General features: G+C 41.7%; 4 protein-coding genes across 4 annotated transcripts; 1 reads left to right on the forward strand and 3 right to left on the reverse strand.

Annotated features, from left to right (window-relative positions):
- Positions 1-6750: 6750 nt before the first annotated feature.
- Positions 6751-7841, reverse strand: MELLADRAFT_101337 (uncharacterized protein; the record flags this gene model as incomplete). Its single annotated transcript, XM_007403889.1, has 3 exons — positions 6751-6769; positions 7297-7546; positions 7667-7841. 3 exons carry the CDS (start codon positions 7839-7841, stop codon positions 6751-6753), a joined length of 444 nt encoding a protein of 147 aa, XP_007403951.1.
- Positions 7842-10785: 2944 nt separating this feature from the next.
- Positions 10786-13091, reverse strand: MELLADRAFT_76352 (uncharacterized protein; the record flags this gene model as incomplete). The annotated part of the gene is made up of 6 exons (XM_007403888.1): positions 10786-12216; positions 12295-12359; positions 12466-12523; positions 12643-12743; positions 12818-12856; positions 12921-13091. The coding sequence occupies 6 exons, from the start codon at positions 12960-12962 to the stop codon at positions 11016-11018; spliced, it is 1506 nt and encodes a 501-aa protein (XP_007403950.1).
- Positions 13092-14470: 1379 nt separating this feature from the next.
- On the reverse strand, positions 14471-17237 carry MELLADRAFT_114922 (uncharacterized protein; the record flags this gene model as incomplete). The annotated part of the gene is made up of 3 exons (XM_007403887.1): positions 14471-14514; positions 15483-16794; positions 16866-17237. 3 exons carry the CDS (start codon positions 17235-17237, stop codon positions 14471-14473), a joined length of 1728 nt encoding a protein of 575 aa, XP_007403949.1.
- A 170-nt stretch (positions 17238-17407) lies between these two features.
- MELLADRAFT_70501 (uncharacterized protein) lies at positions 17408-19191 on the forward strand (the record flags this gene model as incomplete). Its single annotated transcript, XM_007403677.1, has 6 exons — positions 17408-17537; positions 17739-18075; positions 18301-18467; positions 18540-18792; positions 18887-19051; positions 19124-19191. The coding sequence occupies 2 exons, from the start codon at positions 17460-17462 to the stop codon at positions 17937-17939; spliced, it is 279 nt and encodes a 92-aa protein (XP_007403739.1).
- Between the last annotated feature and the right edge of the window lie 406 nt (positions 19192-19597).

A 19597-nucleotide genomic window follows, 5' to 3' on the forward strand; every position in this document is an offset into this window, starting at 1 on the left:
GGGGCTCCGGGTATTCGCCACGGGGGCGGAAAATAGTGGGATCCTATTTTAATATTGTCAATGACTTGATTGACCCGGAGAGTGGTTGCCGTCGATGAGTCTGAGTCTGAGATAGCTGTGTAGAGTTGCCACATACAGTCATGAGATATTTGAATCAGAGCGCTCTGGAGGTCTCAGATCGCTCTGGAGAGCCTACCAGAGCGCTCTGAAGACTTTGATTTTTTGTGGGTGAGGTGAGATCTCCTGAAGCTCAACTTGAGTGCTTAAAAGGTGTGCACTGACTGCTCTCAGCTCAAAAAGTTGATAAAGTGTTAAAAAAATGACTTTAGTGACGAAAAAGGTGTGCTCCAGAGCTTCTGGGTGCTCTGCACGCAGAAGACCGGCTTCTCAGTCGTACGTACAGTACACTGTATGTTCGACTTGTAAGTCTCTTGGAGCAGGTGCCACAGGTGGATTCATCACCCGCGCGTCAGATACTGACTCGATGTTTGCAAAGTTTCCGATGATGAATCCATACCCACAGGCTAACTCTGTGTTGGTGATGGACAATGCTAGGATCCACCACGGCGGTAGGATCGAAGAACTTGCTGGCGAACGAGGTATCCGCATCTTGTACCTACCACCCTACTCGCCCGATCTCAACCCGATTGAGAAGGCGTTTAGCGTGCTGAAATACCACTTTCGACGCACCCAGGTGCTTACTCAAACCCCCTCCGAAGATAAAATCGATGTGATACTTGATACCATTTGGAACTTATTTACAGCGCAACTAATGCACAAGTTGTACGAGGTATGTGGATACTGGATTTAGGATGTTGTGGGATCTGTTTCTATGAAGCTTGTAGTCCACCTCTCGAAATGGAATTTCGTAAATGACTTGACCGGATCTGATTCTATGAAGCTTGTAGTCCTCCTCACGAAATGCAATTTTGTACAATCCATTCTGTGAGACCAATGAGGTCCTAATCGGTCATGTGAGTCGGTCATGTGAGAAATGATCGTTTAGGTTTCTGAGAAACCTTTTGAATGGTTTCAAATGGTTCAAAGTGAGTGATCGAGCTGGAATGACTCTAGACTGGCTTCGGCTAGACTGGAGGGTTTTGAGGACTATGAGGCTCAAAACCGCTGAGCAGAGACTCGTTTGGAGAGCCTTATGCCTCAGCAGAGTCTCTCAGTTAAGAGTCGTTTAGAGACTTGTCTCCTCAACCTTAGGTTGAGGACTATGAGCCTCCAAATCGACGAGCGGACGCTCGTTTATAGGGCTTTAAGTCTCAGCAAAGTTTCTCAGATTAGACTCGTTGAGAGACTTGTCTCATCAACCTTAGGTCTCAGTGGCACAATTCGGGCTTTGTGCAAATCATGTCTCATTATGGCATCAAAACGAGAGGCACAAACTTATAGAAAGGCATCACAACATAGTCAGGCAAATCCATTACAACGCCTTTGCTGGGTGAAATTTAAAGAAAACAATCCACCCGATTGGAACAATAAGCATTGATTTAGATATCGCAAAGGAGAAACCAAACGAAAAACATTAAGATTGACGAGTAGACTTGAGAAATCGGTTATACTCTGGAACCGCCTTGTATAGGTCATCAGCGTGCGCGAACGCTATTCCCATGCTGCGGAAACTTTCAAAAGAGTAAGTCTTTTGGTCCAGGAGGCGGCCGAATTGAGTGATACCTTCTTCATTTAAGATATTACGGGTCTTCTGATACTCGGGCTTGATGCCTGCAAAAAGGAGGAAGTCTTCGAAGACTGGCATCTCGGGAGGCGGGGATAAACGAGTGGCCTCCGTGGTGGGAGCAGATGAGGGCGTGCCGACGGTTACAGCGGTAGGAGGGCTTGGGAAACCAGGCGGAGCGAAAGGATGAGGCGTCGGGAAAGCGGCCGAAGGGAATGGTTGAGCTGGCGTGACTCCGGCTGACGGGAAAGGTGCACCATAATAGTTATGGTGCACGACTGTGGCCGAAGTAGGAGTCGCTTCGCTGGGGCCCGATTTCTTTGTACCGTTCAACCCGTCCTTCTCCTTCTGGTAATCAGCAACGGGAATCCAACGAAAGTCGGGCCTTTTGGACGGTGGATTGACCTCGTCAACGCCGGCAACACCTTCAGCCTGTGCAAAAGAAGGGTTTTCATTAGGAAATGTCTCATAAGGAAAAGAATGAGAAATCAACAAACTCACCCAATCATTAGCCCATGTGCGAATGCGGGCAATGTTGAGAACCACGCAGAGATTAGGGTCCTTCGGATTAAGTGCGTACGTGATGTTTTCGCCACCGGTGAAATCTTTGGAAAATCGAGCCCACAGTTTGCGATTGTATCGCTCACCAAGGGTCAAGATACCGGACTACACAAACAAGATAAGCATGAGCTCGGGACTGAACGCACATGGATATTTAAAAAAGGTTGACTTACCCCTACCGAGTGGTCTGATTCAGGGTGATCTTTGGAATCAGAAGACGGAAGTTTGGGGGCAGAGACTTTCCGAGCGATCTCCAGGTTCCGTTGGGCGTTTGTGGTAAGTTTCGGGTTCTCGTGGTAAATTTTAAAACCCATGACGGTGGTTGCAGGAACGGACTGAGCAATTGCCATAAACTCTACAAAACTATCTGAATCGTCAATGGCCAATTTGGTGGCCTTGTGGTGACGAGATCCGTGTATAAAACCTTGAATGTCGATTGTGTTTTCGAACCAGGCTTTCTTAAGGGACTCAGGGACCCAAGCGCCTCGTTTATCACAGCTTTGGAAGAGTGACTGCCTGAAGATGACGAAGTGAACATCGGGTTGGGAGACAACAAATTTATGAGGTACTTTGGAACTGGGGGTTTCCGAGGTGGTGGGGCTGATGCTTTTTTACGTTTCTTGCCGTTTGAAGATTCAGCTTCTTCGGGAACCACAGGTTGCCAGATGCTGAAAGACACTTGGAACGTCCGGCGACAATCGGTAGTATCGTCAGGTTGAGGGCCATTGTTGAGCATTTCGGGGTCATCAAACATGTCTAGAGGCAGATCTAAATGGAATCAACGTCAGTGGGCCAATTAATTTAACGTGGGTGTTGGACTTCTGAAAAAAATGATCTAACCATCGTCAAGTTCGTCCAGTTCGTCAGAATCCAGGTCGAACTTCGTTGCAGACCTCTTGTGGGACGAAGTCGATTCAGACTGGCGTTTGGCAGCAGTTGACGCAGATGAGCAGACAGTTGAAGGTGAAGGGGCCGGGGTCGTATGTGAAGAGAGGGGTGTGTTGCAGATCAAAGGATGAATATGCGGATTCAAAGAGGACACCGATGAGGCTTGTGAGCAGGAAGGGGTGAGGGCTGCCGTGATACCGCTTCGTAATGGCTTCATTGTTGGGGTTATCGTGGCGTCCGGGTGTATAGATCGTTTGGAAGGACCCTTGCAAGGAGACGCCAGTGGTGAAGAAACACCAAAGAGCGAGGGAGCAATCACAGGGGGAGGCATGATCCGACCATCGGATGCTGGGAAGACGGACCTTCCGAACCAAGCCAAAACAAAAACACCAACGTCAACACCTGTCATTTGATGCAATGAGGGAACCAACTTACTGAGATCCAGGGACCGTGTGTCCCAATAACGCTTGTGAATACGTGCGAGTCCGAAGAACACGGGAGACCGCGTCGATTCTTCCTTTGGCCGGCCTGAAGAAATGAAAAACAAAGGAAGTCGTCTCAGTGATTGAGACAAAAGGATAGAACAGAATAGGAATGAAGATCAAAACGAGTTTGAAGGGAAGATGGGCAGATTGGAGGGCCGAAGCTTACAAAGGTACGTCAGAAAGTTTTCTATTCACCATGCTGCGAGTGATGATTGAGAAGGATGGGTTTTTGTTGACAATAATTGGGTTCTTGAAGGGGATATCGGTCGGAGTGGCCATCATTTTAAGGGATGAAGGAGTCAGTGGTATCGGTCAACTTGTGGTTGCTGTGATTGTTGAGTGGCCTGTGCGTGACCGAAGTGGTAGGTGAAAGAATGGATGACCAAACTTGGACCAAACATTTGAATGGCCACCGGCCTTTGACTGTTTGGGTTGAGGTGTGGTTTCGTGAGCTTGGGTCAAGATTGTGGTGGATGTGGTGGTGGATTGGTGGATGTGGTGGTGGTGGATATCGTGGTAGTGGGTAATGTAGTGTAGTGGTTATGGGGTGACCGACTGAACAGATGTCGCAAACAACCCCAAACAAACTTCCTGGTGCGGTCCATGTGGACATCCGACCCTGCCGGATATACGAGTCCACACCCCGTTACAGCTGTGCTGTGCTGCGCACTACCTGTATAGGCCGGTGGCGCGGGGGGAAAAAGGCCATGATTTTTGGCGACCACAACACCAATTCCTGGAATAGCTGTACATGCCGCATTTGCATGAAAGCTTGTAAAAGATATTTTTTTCTTTGAAAAGTGCAAAATTGGCCACAAATTGAAATTTAACCAAAGCCGGGTCAGTTGGATGGGGACTGATCCAATACCCCATCCAGCATTTCAATGGTTTTGAGCCAATTCCCGGCTCAAAACTATTGACTCATCCACCACACCCATCAGCTTCAATCTTGATCGATCTCATTCTACAACTCTGCCACTCTCTCTTACTTTGAGCAACTGGATACCTTTCTGGGTTTGAAATTGTATTGTTTCCTTTTCTTCTTGACTCATTCGTAATCTCCTTACCATCTTTTAAAAACTCATTTGTATTGTATCATCATCACCAATTCTTTTTCATTCATTATTTATTCATCTCATTACAAACATATCTCATCTAGCATGCAAATTATGACTGTTCACCCTTCAAATCACAAGTGGAAAGAGATCTCTTATCTCAAATGATTGAATTCACTTGTCCCTTAACACCCACTGATGTTCAAAGAACAAAAAGCTCAAAATGTTGCAAATGAAAACAAAAGCCTTGAAGCTCATGTATCTGTAGACTGAAAATCCTTGAAAAAGCCGAATGATAAACAAGATTGGTTCAAAAAAAGTAGTACACAATGAAATGCATGCATAAGAGAAAATAAACAACTCAAATACAATTTTTACAAAACACAAGACAAAACAAATTTCATATCCAAAAAAAAACTGATTCTTGCCACCATGATTGAAGTAAAATCACATACAAAAGCTTTCATACAATTGGTTGTGGCTGATAGTAGTCCTGTGACCTACAAAAGAAATGGAATAATTCAATTTGTCAGTATAAATGGCAATTGAATGAAAGAAGCGAGAAAGATCTAATAAAAGAAACAAGAACAATCAAAAACAAGAACAATTGAATCAAAGAAAGGAGAAAAATCAGAAGAACAAACTCACCTTGATTTCTAAATTGGGGGGGTAACACTGCCTGCAGTCAATCCACATGTGAGGTTGATGTGTGGTGGCGGATTGATATCAATCAAAGGTGGTGGATGAGTGGATCATTGATGGTATTGAGCTGGGATATACCTGAAAACCACCCGTGTGCTGGATGGGGTATTGGATCAGTCCCCATCTAGCTGACCCGGCTTTGGGTAGTGATTTGAATTGGGGCCATTTTTGCGCTTTTCAAAGGAAAATTAAATAAATTTTTACAAACTTTCATTCAAATGCAGTATGTATCAAAAGAATAATGAATTTTCTCTCTTGCCTTTTTCATATGATGTGATTAATTTCCTTTTAAAAAAATAAGCAGATTTTGATTCACGCTCACACCTGGCGCCTTTTTCTTGGCCGTGGCCAGGGCCATGGCCTGGTGTGGTGTGGCCCAATGTGGCCTTCCCTTTTAACAACCTCAAATCCCCATTTCAAGCCCCTACTCCCTGCTTAAGGTGATCTTTAGGGGAGATTCAACTGGATTTGATGATCTGTGAAGGCCATGAAGGGCTCGGGGTGAGGGCCACAGTGTGGCCTAAGCCCTGGCCCTTGCCACGGCCCCTCCAGGGCGCCTCGTGGCTTCGTGGCACCGGGTGTGAGCGTGAATTTTGATTTTGTTCAAAGCTCAAGAATGCACTGAAGCAAAAGAATGACAATGAAAACCTATCAGCAACAAATACAAATGAGAAAAAAAAGTGTAATGAGAAAAGCAAAAAAGGAAGGACAAATCCAAATCAAATAGAATTGATCTATCATCTTAAATTTGATGGTGGTGGTGGTCAAGACATACAAGTTGAGATTGAAGTTTGATTTAAAGCTACAGGAACAATCAATCTAAGTTGGGTAGGCTGAGGAGGTTTTTTAGTTTCATAAATAAACTAATTGGATTCTTTAAATTCAAAGTTGAAGTTGATGGTGTAACAGGGTTAGAATCTGGACTTGGATTGGTAGTTGAGTTCCTTTTTCAAAACATTTTCAATCTTTTATCCTTGCAAATTGTAAGAGTTGCATGTATGATCTGTGTTGACTTGAAACTGTTTCTCAATTACATTTGACATCCAAGATACTTTCATGAAATGTTGCCAAACAGATACTGTGAAGATTTTAACATAACACAAAGTCAGAGAAAAGGATACAGGTATTACTTTTGACCTTGGGCTTTGGTTTCTACAACTCTGTCCATCAGAATCGTTGAGGATCATGCATCCTTGATTCTGTGAAGCCACACTCCCATTACATGAATCTTAATTGGATTGGGAATAGGAGTCTTTCATTTGAGGATGAAGACCATGAAAGAATACCACATGGGTTTAAACTTTCCTGCATAGAAAATTCTAGGTCTAAAGTTCATTCATTGTGGATAGATGTTCAAGGTATTGGTGGCCCCATCTCATAATTCAGCTCCAGATCTATATCAGAATACTTGTACAGTAGTAACAATAATGCTGATAACAATTCCAAAGATTCCAATTATGAATAACTATACTCAGCCATTAAACAGAAGCCACAGCAAGATTATGGGAGATCAAGTTTCATCTTCAGTTGTACTACTGAGTAGATCTGCCAGTATATGCAGCCCATGCATATCCCATGTTGAACTCATATTGGCTTGATATTGGATTGAGGCACTGGCAGTCCAGTGACTAGTAAAATGACACTGTGACATATATGGAATCCCTGAGCGAGGGGGGTACACAACACACAACAACACACAATTCAACACACAACACACAACACACAACACACAACACACAACACTCAACACTCAACACAGAAAAACACAACACAGCACAAAAAACACAAAAAAACACAGAAAACAAAACACCACATAAAACACATCACAACACAACAGACATAAAAACAGAACAAAAACACAACCAAGAACCAAGTGTCTATATCTTTAACCATCATCTTTGAATTGGAATCATCATCTAACCCATCACCAGAAGTGCAAGTCAAAGTAGAAGAAGTACAAGTAGAAGAAGAAGTAGTAGATCTAGAATGATTCAAAGGTTTTAAAGCTTGATTAGAATAATACGATTCTTTAAAGATCATCTTCTTGAAGCCTAATCTCAAGTAAAACTTCAGTGCAGTCGAATTAGTAGCTTGGACATGCAAAGAGACTCGATTTGATTGACATGTTGATTGACATGTTTTGATGATCAATTCTTTGATTAACATTGAACCTAATCCATGTCTGCGGTATTGATGATCAACACATCAAGTGAAAATCCGAATCTCATTTGTGTCTGATTTAAAAGTCAATGTAATAGATCCAATGATATCTAATGAAATCGGGTTTTTACCTGATAAAGGTGAAGTTACATGATGTAAAAGATGATGATGATGATGGTTTGTATGAAGTAAATCAGGTTTGACGATCTGATTCGAATTTGATTCTTGTACTTTTAAATCAAAATAACCTGCTGGTAAACTTGATGGTAAAGTAGCTACTAATGCAATATCATTTTCTTGTTTCATTAATAAATTACAAAAAAATTAAGTAGGATAAGTGATGGGTAAAGTTGAATGCTATTGAACAAGAAAATCAAAATTTCCATTTTAATCATTAGTTTTTTTTGCTCAATTTGACATTTCAAAGAAAACAATCAAATGACGACTTACATGTAATTCTTTCACTTTTTCTAAATCGGCTACTTTTAAATTCCTAATCCCAAATGGTTCATGATCATCTTGAACTGATCTTGTATTCAAAAGTAAATTAGAAGATTTAAATTTAAAAGAAGAATCAAAACTCTGATTGATTAGATTCAAATTTGTATGATTTGATAAGATATGAGTATGAACAGATTTTAAAATTGTATCTGCTTAGTAAAGATACAAAAGATGACATCGATTGGCTTTGTGAAATCACGTCTCATTTTTCTCTTGAGATGTGATGTGTTTGTTTATCAATTGATAGTTTTACTTTCATTGAGTGTTTTTGAGACAGTCTAAAGCACCTCCCTGACATGTACAACATTTGATGATTTTCAACAGGCCTATGTAGTAAGCTCATCTTTCCTTGTTCACCTGTTTCTATAATCTAAACATTGATTGCTTTGATTGTTAGATAAACACTGCCACAGTTACTTTACTGTTGACAGTAAAGTAACGATAAAGTAACTTTTTTGCAGTATAAGTATCTCAATACTTAGTATTGGTCTGACCAATACTTTACTTCCAGGTCCTTGGGATGGTATCGTTGATTTCAATACCGTATTGAGTAAAGTATTAGAAAACCAATACTTTACCCAGCAGTTGCTGGAGAAGTATTGGTTTATAATTTCTCTCATTTAGGCCTAGATACTGAGTACAGTATTGGTATTGTGGCGCAAATACCAATACAGTATCGAGTATAGTAACAGTATTGCTTCAAGATACTTTACTCAAGGTAGGTCTTGTTGGTATCGTGGTTTTTGATACGGTATCAAGTATAGTATTGGTCAACCAATACTTTACTGCTGACTGAATTTTACAGTATTGTTTTTTTGATACTTTACCGGGTATTGCCGATACAATACCAGTAAAGTAACTGTGGCAGCGTTGGTTAGATGAAACTGAGCAATCAAGGATTGAGAAAAGTCGAGGTCACTTGCTGTTGCTTGACAATAAATTGAGGTGGTGTTTAGCTCAACAAAGCCCGTAGCTAGAATCGGGGCTCACTTAACCAAGTCCCTCTCGGACAAACAAGTAGTTGAGAGAGGGACTTATACCTTATACCACATCTTTGGCGGATGAGCCAGAAAGGTTTTGGTGGGAACGGTTTCAATCCTCCATATCTCTGTAGCCTGTAAACAAATTTCCTCAGACCAAAGAAAAAAGCTGTGCGCCCACTTAATCTACACACATGTGTGTAGCCTACTTCTTATTTTATTGAAAACTCACAGAGTAATGTGATTGTGAAGTTTGTAGAAAACACCAAAATCAGGCAGAAAACTGACCAACCTGGCACCAAAAGCGCTGAAATGTTACACAAAAACCAGTTCTTCAAGTCTGTTTTTAAGGGCTTTCCTGGCGGCAAGAGAGGGATTTGAAAACACACGTGTGTGTGTAGGATGATCAGGCACACAGCTTTTTTCTTTGGTCCAGAGGAAATTTGTTTACAGGCTACGGAGATATGGAGGATTGAAACTGTTCCCACCAAAGCTTTTCCGGCTCATCCGCCAAAGATGTGGTATAAGGCACAAGTCCCTCTCTCAACTACTTGTTTGTCCAAGAGGGACTTGGTTAAGTTAGGAATTGGGGGGGAATCAGTGGGCTTGGGTTTGAAAAATGTGGTTTGTGTTGTGTTTTTGGTAATTTTTTGTTTTTGGTGTTTTTGGTGTTTTTTATGTGGTGTTGTGTTTTTCTGTTGTGTGTTGTGTGTTGTGTGTTGAATTTTGTGATGTGTGATGTGTGTGTTGTGTTGTGTGTCAAGGTGGCACCCCCCCGCTCAGGGCTTCCATAGACATAGCCCATTTGTTTCTTTGTAGTTTTCATGGTAATAGAGTTACACAGTATATATAAAAAGATGATGATGAAATCATCTTGTTGGTTAGAATTTTGATTTTCTGGTTTTTTCTATTCTTCTGTGGTATTTTTTCATTTCTCTTGGCTACTTTTTGGGTTTTTCCTATCCAAAAGACACACCTTTGATCATTTGTAAAAAGTACAGTGGGTGGGCCCTAAATTCAAAATCCATGCCCACCATGAGGACTTTATTGCAGCCCAGTTTCCTGTTGGTGTAAAATATTTTCTGCCTGCGAATTGCCACCCCTGCACTGAGTCTGTGCTACATTGCACCTCTGTATATGCAGCGCAGTTGAATTCTCATTCTTGACCCACTGAGCTACTTCACAGTGCAGCACAGTCCTCAGAAGTCCGATTACCAACACAGCATATCTTTGTGGTGCCTATACTGCCTTGCACTGCAGCCGGGCATTGGGGGCAGTCCTGATTCAAAAATAAGGTGAGTACTATAGGCAGACCTTTTTAAAAAATGCTCCACCCCCAATGTGAGACAGTTGATATTGTATTTGTGGCTTTTCTTCCCTGATTTTCAAAAACTGCATTGCTCATTTCACTTTGCGTATGATACAACTTATGACCTTATGTGACGGCACCTCTTCCCAATCTGCCAAAATGCCACTCATTTTGAGCTCCTGTGTACAGATATGACACATTTACTGTGCCAGCCCTAACTAATGTGTCGTATCTTTTCCAAATAGACTACATCACTCTCATGATCTTGACCCTTTCTGCCTCTGATTGGTATGTATTTGAGAGCTGGGAAAGGTTTGTTTGCTCTGCTTTTGATTTCAAGGAACAACCCAACCTATCTTAGAGCTACATATGAGTGTAGCCAAGGTGAGTCTTAATAGTTTAACAGGGGCAGGTCTCCACAGGAGCTCACAAGTCACATTTTCAGACGACTACCCTTTATAGGAGATACCACGGTCCTCGCTGCCTTCAAATGCAATTAGGGTACGCACATCAAAGATTGGTATATTGTTATCCTTTTGAGAACTAGGCCACATAAGAAAGGACAAGTTGTCTTGCATGAAGTTTACCTATGAGATTCATACATACAAAGGAAGAAAAATGCTTTGCTGACATACTTACATACACACTTATATATACAACACTGGCACATTGGATGTAGAGGAAAAGGAATTACATCAGTGAAGATCCAAAAGGTGAGGATTGCTGTTGGGTATGATGATGCGGTATTTGAGCAGAAGGATAGGAATGCTGATATGCTAAATTTGAAGGTGCTGCTGCCTGCATTAGTGGCTGCTGAAAATGATGGGTCGGTTGTTGCATAGAAGGATAGGATGATCCGTTGCTTTGAATTGTGTGAGGCTGAGCAACAGAAGGTGCAAAAGGATTATTAGATGTGAATACATTGTTCTGAGCGGTTGGTAGACCGACAGGACCCAAGAATGGATTGGTGGTTCGAGTTTGTGAGCTCAAGTGAGGCGGTAAGAAATTCGACATATTGAAGGCGTTATGGGAAGGTGTGATCGACGTAGCAGTCGTGGATGTCATATTAGGTAAGGAGGTAGGCCCTAGAGCGGAAGTGAAAGGGTTGTGATTGCTGGCGACCTGGCTAGAGATGTTGTTGAATGCATTGGTTGGTGACGTATATGACATTGGATTCATCGGGGTAGTTGACTGAGGTGTCATGTAAGAGGGTGCCGAGTGTGGAATGGGTGGCATGGCCGAGGTGGGCCACATAGATGGCATGGAAGCTACTACAGAAGGTGCTTGACTAGAGATCGTGTGAGAAGTATTAGTAGGATTCTGGAGTTCCATGAGATCTCCCCAAATCCCATCTTTTCTGATAGTGGATGAGTTAGAAACTACTGGTGGAAGACCTTGCTGGTAAATCGAATGATTTTGGTTCGCGTGCATTGGAGGCAGATTGGATGATCCACCATTAGTTATCGATGATAATGACATCATGGAGGGGAACGCTGGTAAGGGTGGTACAGGCTCCGCCCTCATAGCATTTGGAATCGGAGCTGTGGATGGCCTAATCGGAGGCAAGAGAGGAGCAGATGAAGAAGTTGGGATATGCCGGTAAGCTGTATTGGGGTCCACTCCTTGATGTGTTGGTGGTTTTGAATGGACCTGGCTTGTGACGCTGCGGCGGCCAACGGCTGAAGATGATCGGGTGGGCAACGAAACTTCCAAGCTAGATGGGAGGTGTGGGCGAGAAATTGGGGGGATAATAGTCGATGGCAGTCGAGGAGTAGCTTCGATTGGAGACATAGTCGTGTCAGATTTGGTGAACTGAGCGGACTCGTACTTCTTACGAATGAATCTTTCGAGCTGGCTATCACGTTCTGATTCCTCTAGATCTGTAGGGGGGCTGTGAAATACCCGAAAAGATGCATAGTAGATTGAGATCAGCTTCAATTCACAAAATCCGTTTCGGAAGGTGACCTACGGATTCTTGGCGGAGTTGGGATTCCATTGCATGTTTGCTTTTATATTTCCTGTAGACCGCATCCGCTGAGAAAATATTAAGGCAGATGAATTTTCATTAGCCAAGAAATTCGCCAATATATCCATGAGTAGTAATTGATCGGTCGGACAGCAAGGTGTTGTTCACACTCACTTCAACTTGCTCCTTAGTCCAGCTGTCCAACGTGAGGCTCTTTACCTTGCTTATATGCCTAATGTAGTTCAGGAACCAATTCGACAAAATCGCAAAAGATGGTCAGCTATACAGCGTCTCGAGGATCACAAAAACACGCGTTTTGAAATGAAAGGAACCATTGTAATATAAACGTACGTTCCCATTTTCCTATGGATACCCGCACATTTTACACATATGAAGATCCCAAGATTCCACGACGCCCAACGTGGGTTACGCGTTCGACAATCTGCGCATACCTAGGTAGAAAAATGGTTGCGAATATCAAGAGAGTCAGTGTTGTACAAAGTAAAGGAGATAAGTGGAAACATACCTCGTTGCCAGGCTGTTTTAGCAAGTCAAGTACGAGACGCTGGAATTGAAAAGATCGAAATTAGCCATGCAGTGCGGGAAGCAGATACGGCAAGTTGACCAACCTGATGACGTTCGATGGCGGCTTTGCTGAGACCAGAAGACATGGCTTGAAGTTAAACCAGTGTGGTAAAGAATCGTGATCTTAATATTGCTAACTTTAAAGCTTGATAATTTAACCGGTGATGGTGGTACGTGGTGGTACTACCGTGTTGATGATCTTATCGTTAGTGTCTCGTTATCCTGAAACTAGATCCAGATCTGCAAGCTTCAAGCTTGATCTTATATAACTAATGGGGCTTTGACCCGACCCTGTGTAGGTGGGGATGACTGGGGATGACTCCGGTCGCGGTCCAGGGCTTGGTAAAGGCTGTTCGGACACAGACAGAAAACCCACCGGGTCGTTAGAGTCCGCCGCCAATCTCATTGGGGTCGAGCTCTTGATATGCAGGTCGCAGGCTCAGCCGCAGAGCGCCATTCTATCCGTACATATGCTCTGGCTAATAGTCCCTCTTAGTTCCTCTCAGCAAGCGAGCATGACAACACTTTACATCAATCCACAGCTCTTGCTTTCTTTATCTTGCTTGAAACCCCGCGCTTCTCAGACAAGCCTGGGTCATTTCCTGTTCTAGGTATGCAAACCAATCATGTGGAATGAGATCAAACAAAAACATTCACATGAAAGAGAGAAGAGTGGAAAACAAATGAGAACTTGTGGTGATCAAATTTTCAAGGTGCGAAAAAACAGTATGAAGTCACTGGGAAATTACAAAGCACTTCAGCTGATCAGGAGAAGGTGCAAAAAAAATGGTCGAAACTGTGAAGCCAAAGAACCACACAAGCTTTCTCGCTTAAAAAGTAGAATTCTTCACTTAATTCTGTCACACCAAGATCTCAGGCAGTTCAACTTTTCTTCAAAAGAATTCCACCATTTGGCACTTGACGGTTAATGCTGTATCAACTGAAAGGCTTGATTATTGATTCTCTTGCTCCTATATCTTTATTGGAATTGGGCATTGCTTGGATATAATATCCCAATAGACCTTCTTCTTGAATTCCTTTCAAATCGCTTATCAAAATATCAATTTCCAAAAAACTCGAAGGGTCAAAACTTATTTGTGATGTGGAAATTGAATCTTACGACTAATCAACGAACCACTTTACGAACTAATCAAAAACTCAAACCAGGTCGACTAAACCAACGACTTCTTCCTTCTGCAATTCTTTTGGTTTTCATCCTTTCTCTATCTTGTCATTGTCAACTCGATCTGAATGAGTTACAACCTGATCGAATCAACAAACAAGGTGCTTTCAATGGATATGAGAAAATATCAGACCAATCAAACTTCAAACATCAATCAGTCATCGCCTCATCTTCATCTGAACTTGAACAGGAAGACTCATACTCAAGTCAGCTTCAAACGAATCATCACCTTCTACTTGACACTGAGTCAAATTCTCAAGTCGAATCACCTCCGATCATCTTTCACGATCTGCAAGACTCATCTCAAACCTCAGATACATCCTCATCCGACATTGAATCTGAAGAAACCGATCAGCGCCCCTTAGATTCTTCTCCTCTCCGATACTTTTTTTCAGACAGTAAGAAATCCAGTCAATCAACCAACCAGTTGGTCTTAGAAGGTTCGATCGGACACGCTGATCCAGAGCATAATCGAGCAAAACGATGGCTTCAACCGCGCGACAATGTGGTCCCCCCACCTTCGTACCCAGGCACAGACACTGGTAAGCTCATCAGACCTTCAATATCAAATCACAACTCTTAAGTTGATATCCGATGATCCTATCCTTTGCTTTGAAAAAGTTTATGCCACCAAAACTGTATTCGTTACACCAGGTCAACCCCAATTCACTCCTAGCCCTGGTTCTCCTACCGTCGTAGTGGTCCTTCAAGGAAACCTTTCTGGCCCTCCTCAACCTAGTGCAGCCGTCAACACGATCACACTAGATAAAAATGGACATAATGGAGCTTTTACAACTACAATATACCCTCCAGGTGTCGCGGGTGAGTTGATGACTTGAATGAATCTGAGATCCTATCGAATCTGACATGTAGCTGGTTCATCCTTTTGATCATAGTGGCCACTGTTACTGTCTTGAGTTCAGCTAATACCAACTTTGATCAACACTCAACTTATCGATTGATCTTCTCAACTCTAATCTTCTCAAGCATTGGTTTCTTAATTGGATTTTTACATTTGTTATAGTCTTCAACATACCTATTTGCACTCTGAGCCAAGAATGAAGTTAAACCTGCTATTCTTTGGGGTTTTTGGAATCAAATCTTCTTGCTCTGATTAGAAAAACTAAAATTCCATCTGGTTATAATTTTGGTATACCCTGTATACCTTGATTTCTGGGTATTGTACCTAGTCAACTATGATCATTCATCTGATCATACACCTTGGATTACAAGATTGACCAAAATGATCAAAAAAGCATGTCCAGAACATGGCACTTGGAATCCACTCTTCACCATATGAATGTACAGAGTGTGTTCTTGATAAAAAAAAAGGTCAACATTGTCATTCTCTATTGTTTTACATACACATTTTGTATTTCTTAATTTGATGATAAGAAATTTGTCAATGATTCAATATCAACACCTAAACTTTGCAAGTCAACCAGATTTCCTTCTGTAGGATTTGGATTAGTAGCTGTAGCTGGACCAGGAGGAACTTGGCGATTTGCAGCAGGGGTAGGTGTAAAGAGTGATAAAGGATCTGCGGATGGTAATCCAGGGCTAGATGCAGGTTCACCACTGACACCCGGTTCATCTAATTCGGTTCCAATAGTTTCCTTGTTCTCAGGAATTCTAGTTTCTGATGTATAGTTTGACAAAAAGTCAGATATATCAACAGGCAATCCGATAGGAGGTGGGTCAGAAGTCGATCCGGATGGAACAGAATTAGTAAGAAAACTAGAAAGATCCAGCATTGATCTAGGTTCGGGAGCAGGTGGAATAACCGGAGTAGGAGCCAATGGGTTCAGAGGTGATGGTAAAGCCGAGTTATTGTTCGATCCAAAGAGACTTCCATCTCCAAAAAGATCACCATCCGGAGATTCCGATGAGCCTGACTTCGACTTTGAATCAGCATTGACGGTTTCCATTGCTACAGCCTCAGGGAGTGTTGACAGAGAAGGATCGCGCGTGAGAGGAACTGTTGACACGGGAATGGTACCAGTGGTCTCTGAAGAAGTGCCTCCGATAGGAAGAGCAGGAGCCAATGCGGGCATCGCTTGATTGTCAACGATCTTGATGGGCGCACCAGGATTGTTGGTAGGAGGGACAGGTGATAGCGAAGGCGAGATGAGATCAATCATTAGTTTTTTCTTGGGGGGGCCTGATTCGTCATCGATAATGATTGGTGTCTGATTTCCTGGCACGAGTGAGCCAACCAGTGTTTCATTTATGCTAGAATTATCATTAATTTGAGTGATCGGACGTTTGGATGGGTCTTGTACCATAGAACTTGTTTGATTCGGATCTAGACTTGGGTGAAGTTCAGTCACTTGAGATGCCGAATTCACATTTGAAGCATTGGGATCCAGGACAGTATCAGAATGAGAGAGATCGGTATGGGTCCCCATGGTATTGACTGTGTCCTTGAATGTGATCGAGTTCTGATCGCCTTCAGGGTTCATTGGAGGAATTCCAGTCGGACGATTTTCTAAAACGGCGTCGACAGTCAAAGCTTCCGATGGTAAGTTTTGTTGCATCTCTATGTCCATCTTAACCTGCTCATTTGTTCCAGTTGGTTCATCTGGTTGCGCTGTTGGGATTGCTGAGTTAGCGGCTAGGTCTGCTTGTTGGGATAATTGAGTTGACTCTCTCCTGGAAGCCTCTTGTCGCATCTGAGATAAAGATATCATATGCGCGCGTCTCATATCACGTCGGACAACTGCCATTGCTAGGGTCTACATTTGAGAGATAGGTTACGTGAGCAGCGTAAAGGGGAAATATGGATGGACATCACAAAAGTACTGACCACAAACTTTTCAATGACATCCAGATTCGAGTCAAATAAGGCAATGTTCTCATTGAGTGGATTAACCAAAGCAGACATGATTGATGTAGTATCCACATAGCGATCAGCATTGACGTGTCGAAGTTGAAGTTGAAGCTTAGCTATAGAAGTAATAGACTGAAAGATATCATCCAAAGCTTTGGCTATCGAATTAGATTGTTCGACTAGAATCATAGGTGAGTTTGATGCATGTGTTGATAGAAATTGAGCAGGTGATGGAGAAGGAGGTAGTCCATTGTTAGAAGTTATTGATGGTCCAGCTGAAGGAGTGAATGTGGCTAGAGACTGAATCTGAGGATTGGTGATCGGAACTTGATCTTGATTGATTTCCATGTTGGATTCGAATGATTTCCTCTCAAACCACTACCACTCACCACAGACAACATTGTGATTCAAATTACTAACTTTTACATAGCTTTCACTCACGTTACATCCCTTGCGATTCCTGTATACATACACTGTCACGACTCACACATTACACTCTCACAAACAAAATCATTCACGTCGAGAGGTCGTTCACATTCACTTCTCATCCAATCAAAAATTTATCAAAACATGATCATCCACACAAACAATTATCAAAACACCACTACTCCAACAGAAACACGACATATCACCGTCCAAGTTATCTGTGAGTTCAGAAACTATGAAGTTCACCTCCAATTCAAAAGACTCAAAATGATCTCCGTTCCCAATGCTGATACCAAAATTAACTGTTTTATCTTATTATATAGTTGTAAGTCATCATCGACCCTATCAAATTGATTTTTTTGTTCGAATATCAACCTTGAAAACGCTGAAAATGATCACATTCTATCACAATTGATTGATTAGCCTGATGGAACCCAACCATTGTTCTTTAAACTCTCAAAAACTACAAAACTGATCAAAATATGTGATACCATTGCAGAAAACTATGGTATAAGTCGAGATAGACAGGCTTTTAGACTTCAATTTTTGGGCGAGACTTTGATACTAGATGGTTCAACACCTGAAGATGTATGTCTTCTCTTTTTAAATTTCTTTATTGATTGAAACTGAGACTAATCTGATCTTGTTCTTTCGTGGCAGATGGGCATGGAAGACGGAGCTTGTATCTATTTGTTTTGGATCAAGAGACTGGGAACAGCTGTCGGACCAGAAGGCGGAATTATTACCATTGGAGTCAAGTGTAAGTTCAAAATGATCAGATCGAGTTCTGAGTCGACCCAAACTTGTGAACATCGTATGCTTTTTTTGTTTGCGATTGTAATACTAACTTCAAATGTCTCAAAATTTATCATTTTCTTCATTATTGTAGTGGTAAGTCATAATTCGACTCACATCAAATCGAAACAATCTTCAAATCTCAACATCGGCAAGACTGACAATCATCAAATTCTATTCCCATTGCATTAGCCTGATAAGATTCAACCTTTGACCTTCAAAATCAACAAAACTTCGAAACTCGGAAAAATATATGATTACTTGGAAGGAAGCTTTCGTGACCGTGGAATTCAAAAGAATTTCAAACTTGACTTTCTTGGTCAGACTTTAGTTCCACATCAAACATCGCCTCGAGATGTACGTCTTCTCTTTTACATTCTTCTTTGATCAAAAATCTGACTATACTCCTTTTGTTCTTTTTGTCATTAGATGGATATGGAAGAGGGCGATTTTATGCATTTAGTTTGGGCTGATGAGCCGGTCCCAGTTATTGAACCTCCAAGACCAGGTCTTACCCTCAGGATCAAGCGTAAGTCCAAGTGGTTTAAATTCGAAATCTGGATAATCAAATTATTTGAGGCGGATTCAACCCTTGGACATCATCTTTACAAGATATGAATGATTTTTGGATTGGATTGTGATGCCAGAACTTCGTCAAGACCCATCATCTTCAAGGCTAATTGTAAGTCATGATTGAATTCACATCACTTGGAAAAATCATATAAGTCTTGACCTTAGAAAGAGCAATGAATATCAAATTCTTTTACATCTTTTAGCCTGATGAGAATGATGGATTGTCATTAAAAGTTCGACCAACTGCAACCTTTAAATACATATATCAGGGAGTTGCAAAATATTACGGTGTCAGTGAAGGTGGAAATCCTTTTAGACTTGTGTTTGATGATCGTCTTATACATCCAAACGATTCAACACCCAAAGATGTATGTTCTTTCTTTTGTTATTCCTCTTTTAATACATTCCCTTTTTGTAGCTGACTTATATCTTATATTTAGATGGGGCTGGAAGATCAAGATTGTGTGCATTTGATGTGGATTGCGATGCCAGGCGCAGTTGTTGCAGCACGAAGGCAAAATATCACACTCATAGTCAAGTGTAAGTTGGAATTCAAATTTGAACTTTAAGTCAACACCTCCGAATGATAAATTATTTGAGTCAAATTCAATTATTGAACATTAACCCAACAACTTGGGATTTTTTCTTCGATTGAAAATTGTTAACATCCAATGTCATATAACGCACCATTTACAATCATTACAGTGGTGAGTCATCACTAAATTCTTATTATAGAAAAGAACGTTCAAATTTCAACCTTGAAAAATACTAATCATCATCAAATTCTGTTAGAATTTCATTAGCCTGACAATAGCGAACCCTTGATCTTGAAAGTTAAAGGAACTACAAAGATGATCAAAATATATAATGCAGTTGCAAAACAATTTGGTGTAAGTGGATATAGAGAGTATTTT

This window comes from Melampsora larici-populina, assembly GCF_000204055.1.
Source record: "Melampsora larici-populina 98AG31 unplaced genomic scaffold MELLAscaffold_1, whole genome shotgun sequence".
In the NCBI taxonomy this organism is placed as follows: Eukaryota; Fungi; Basidiomycota; class Pucciniomycetes; order Pucciniales; family Melampsoraceae; genus Melampsora; species Melampsora laricis-populina.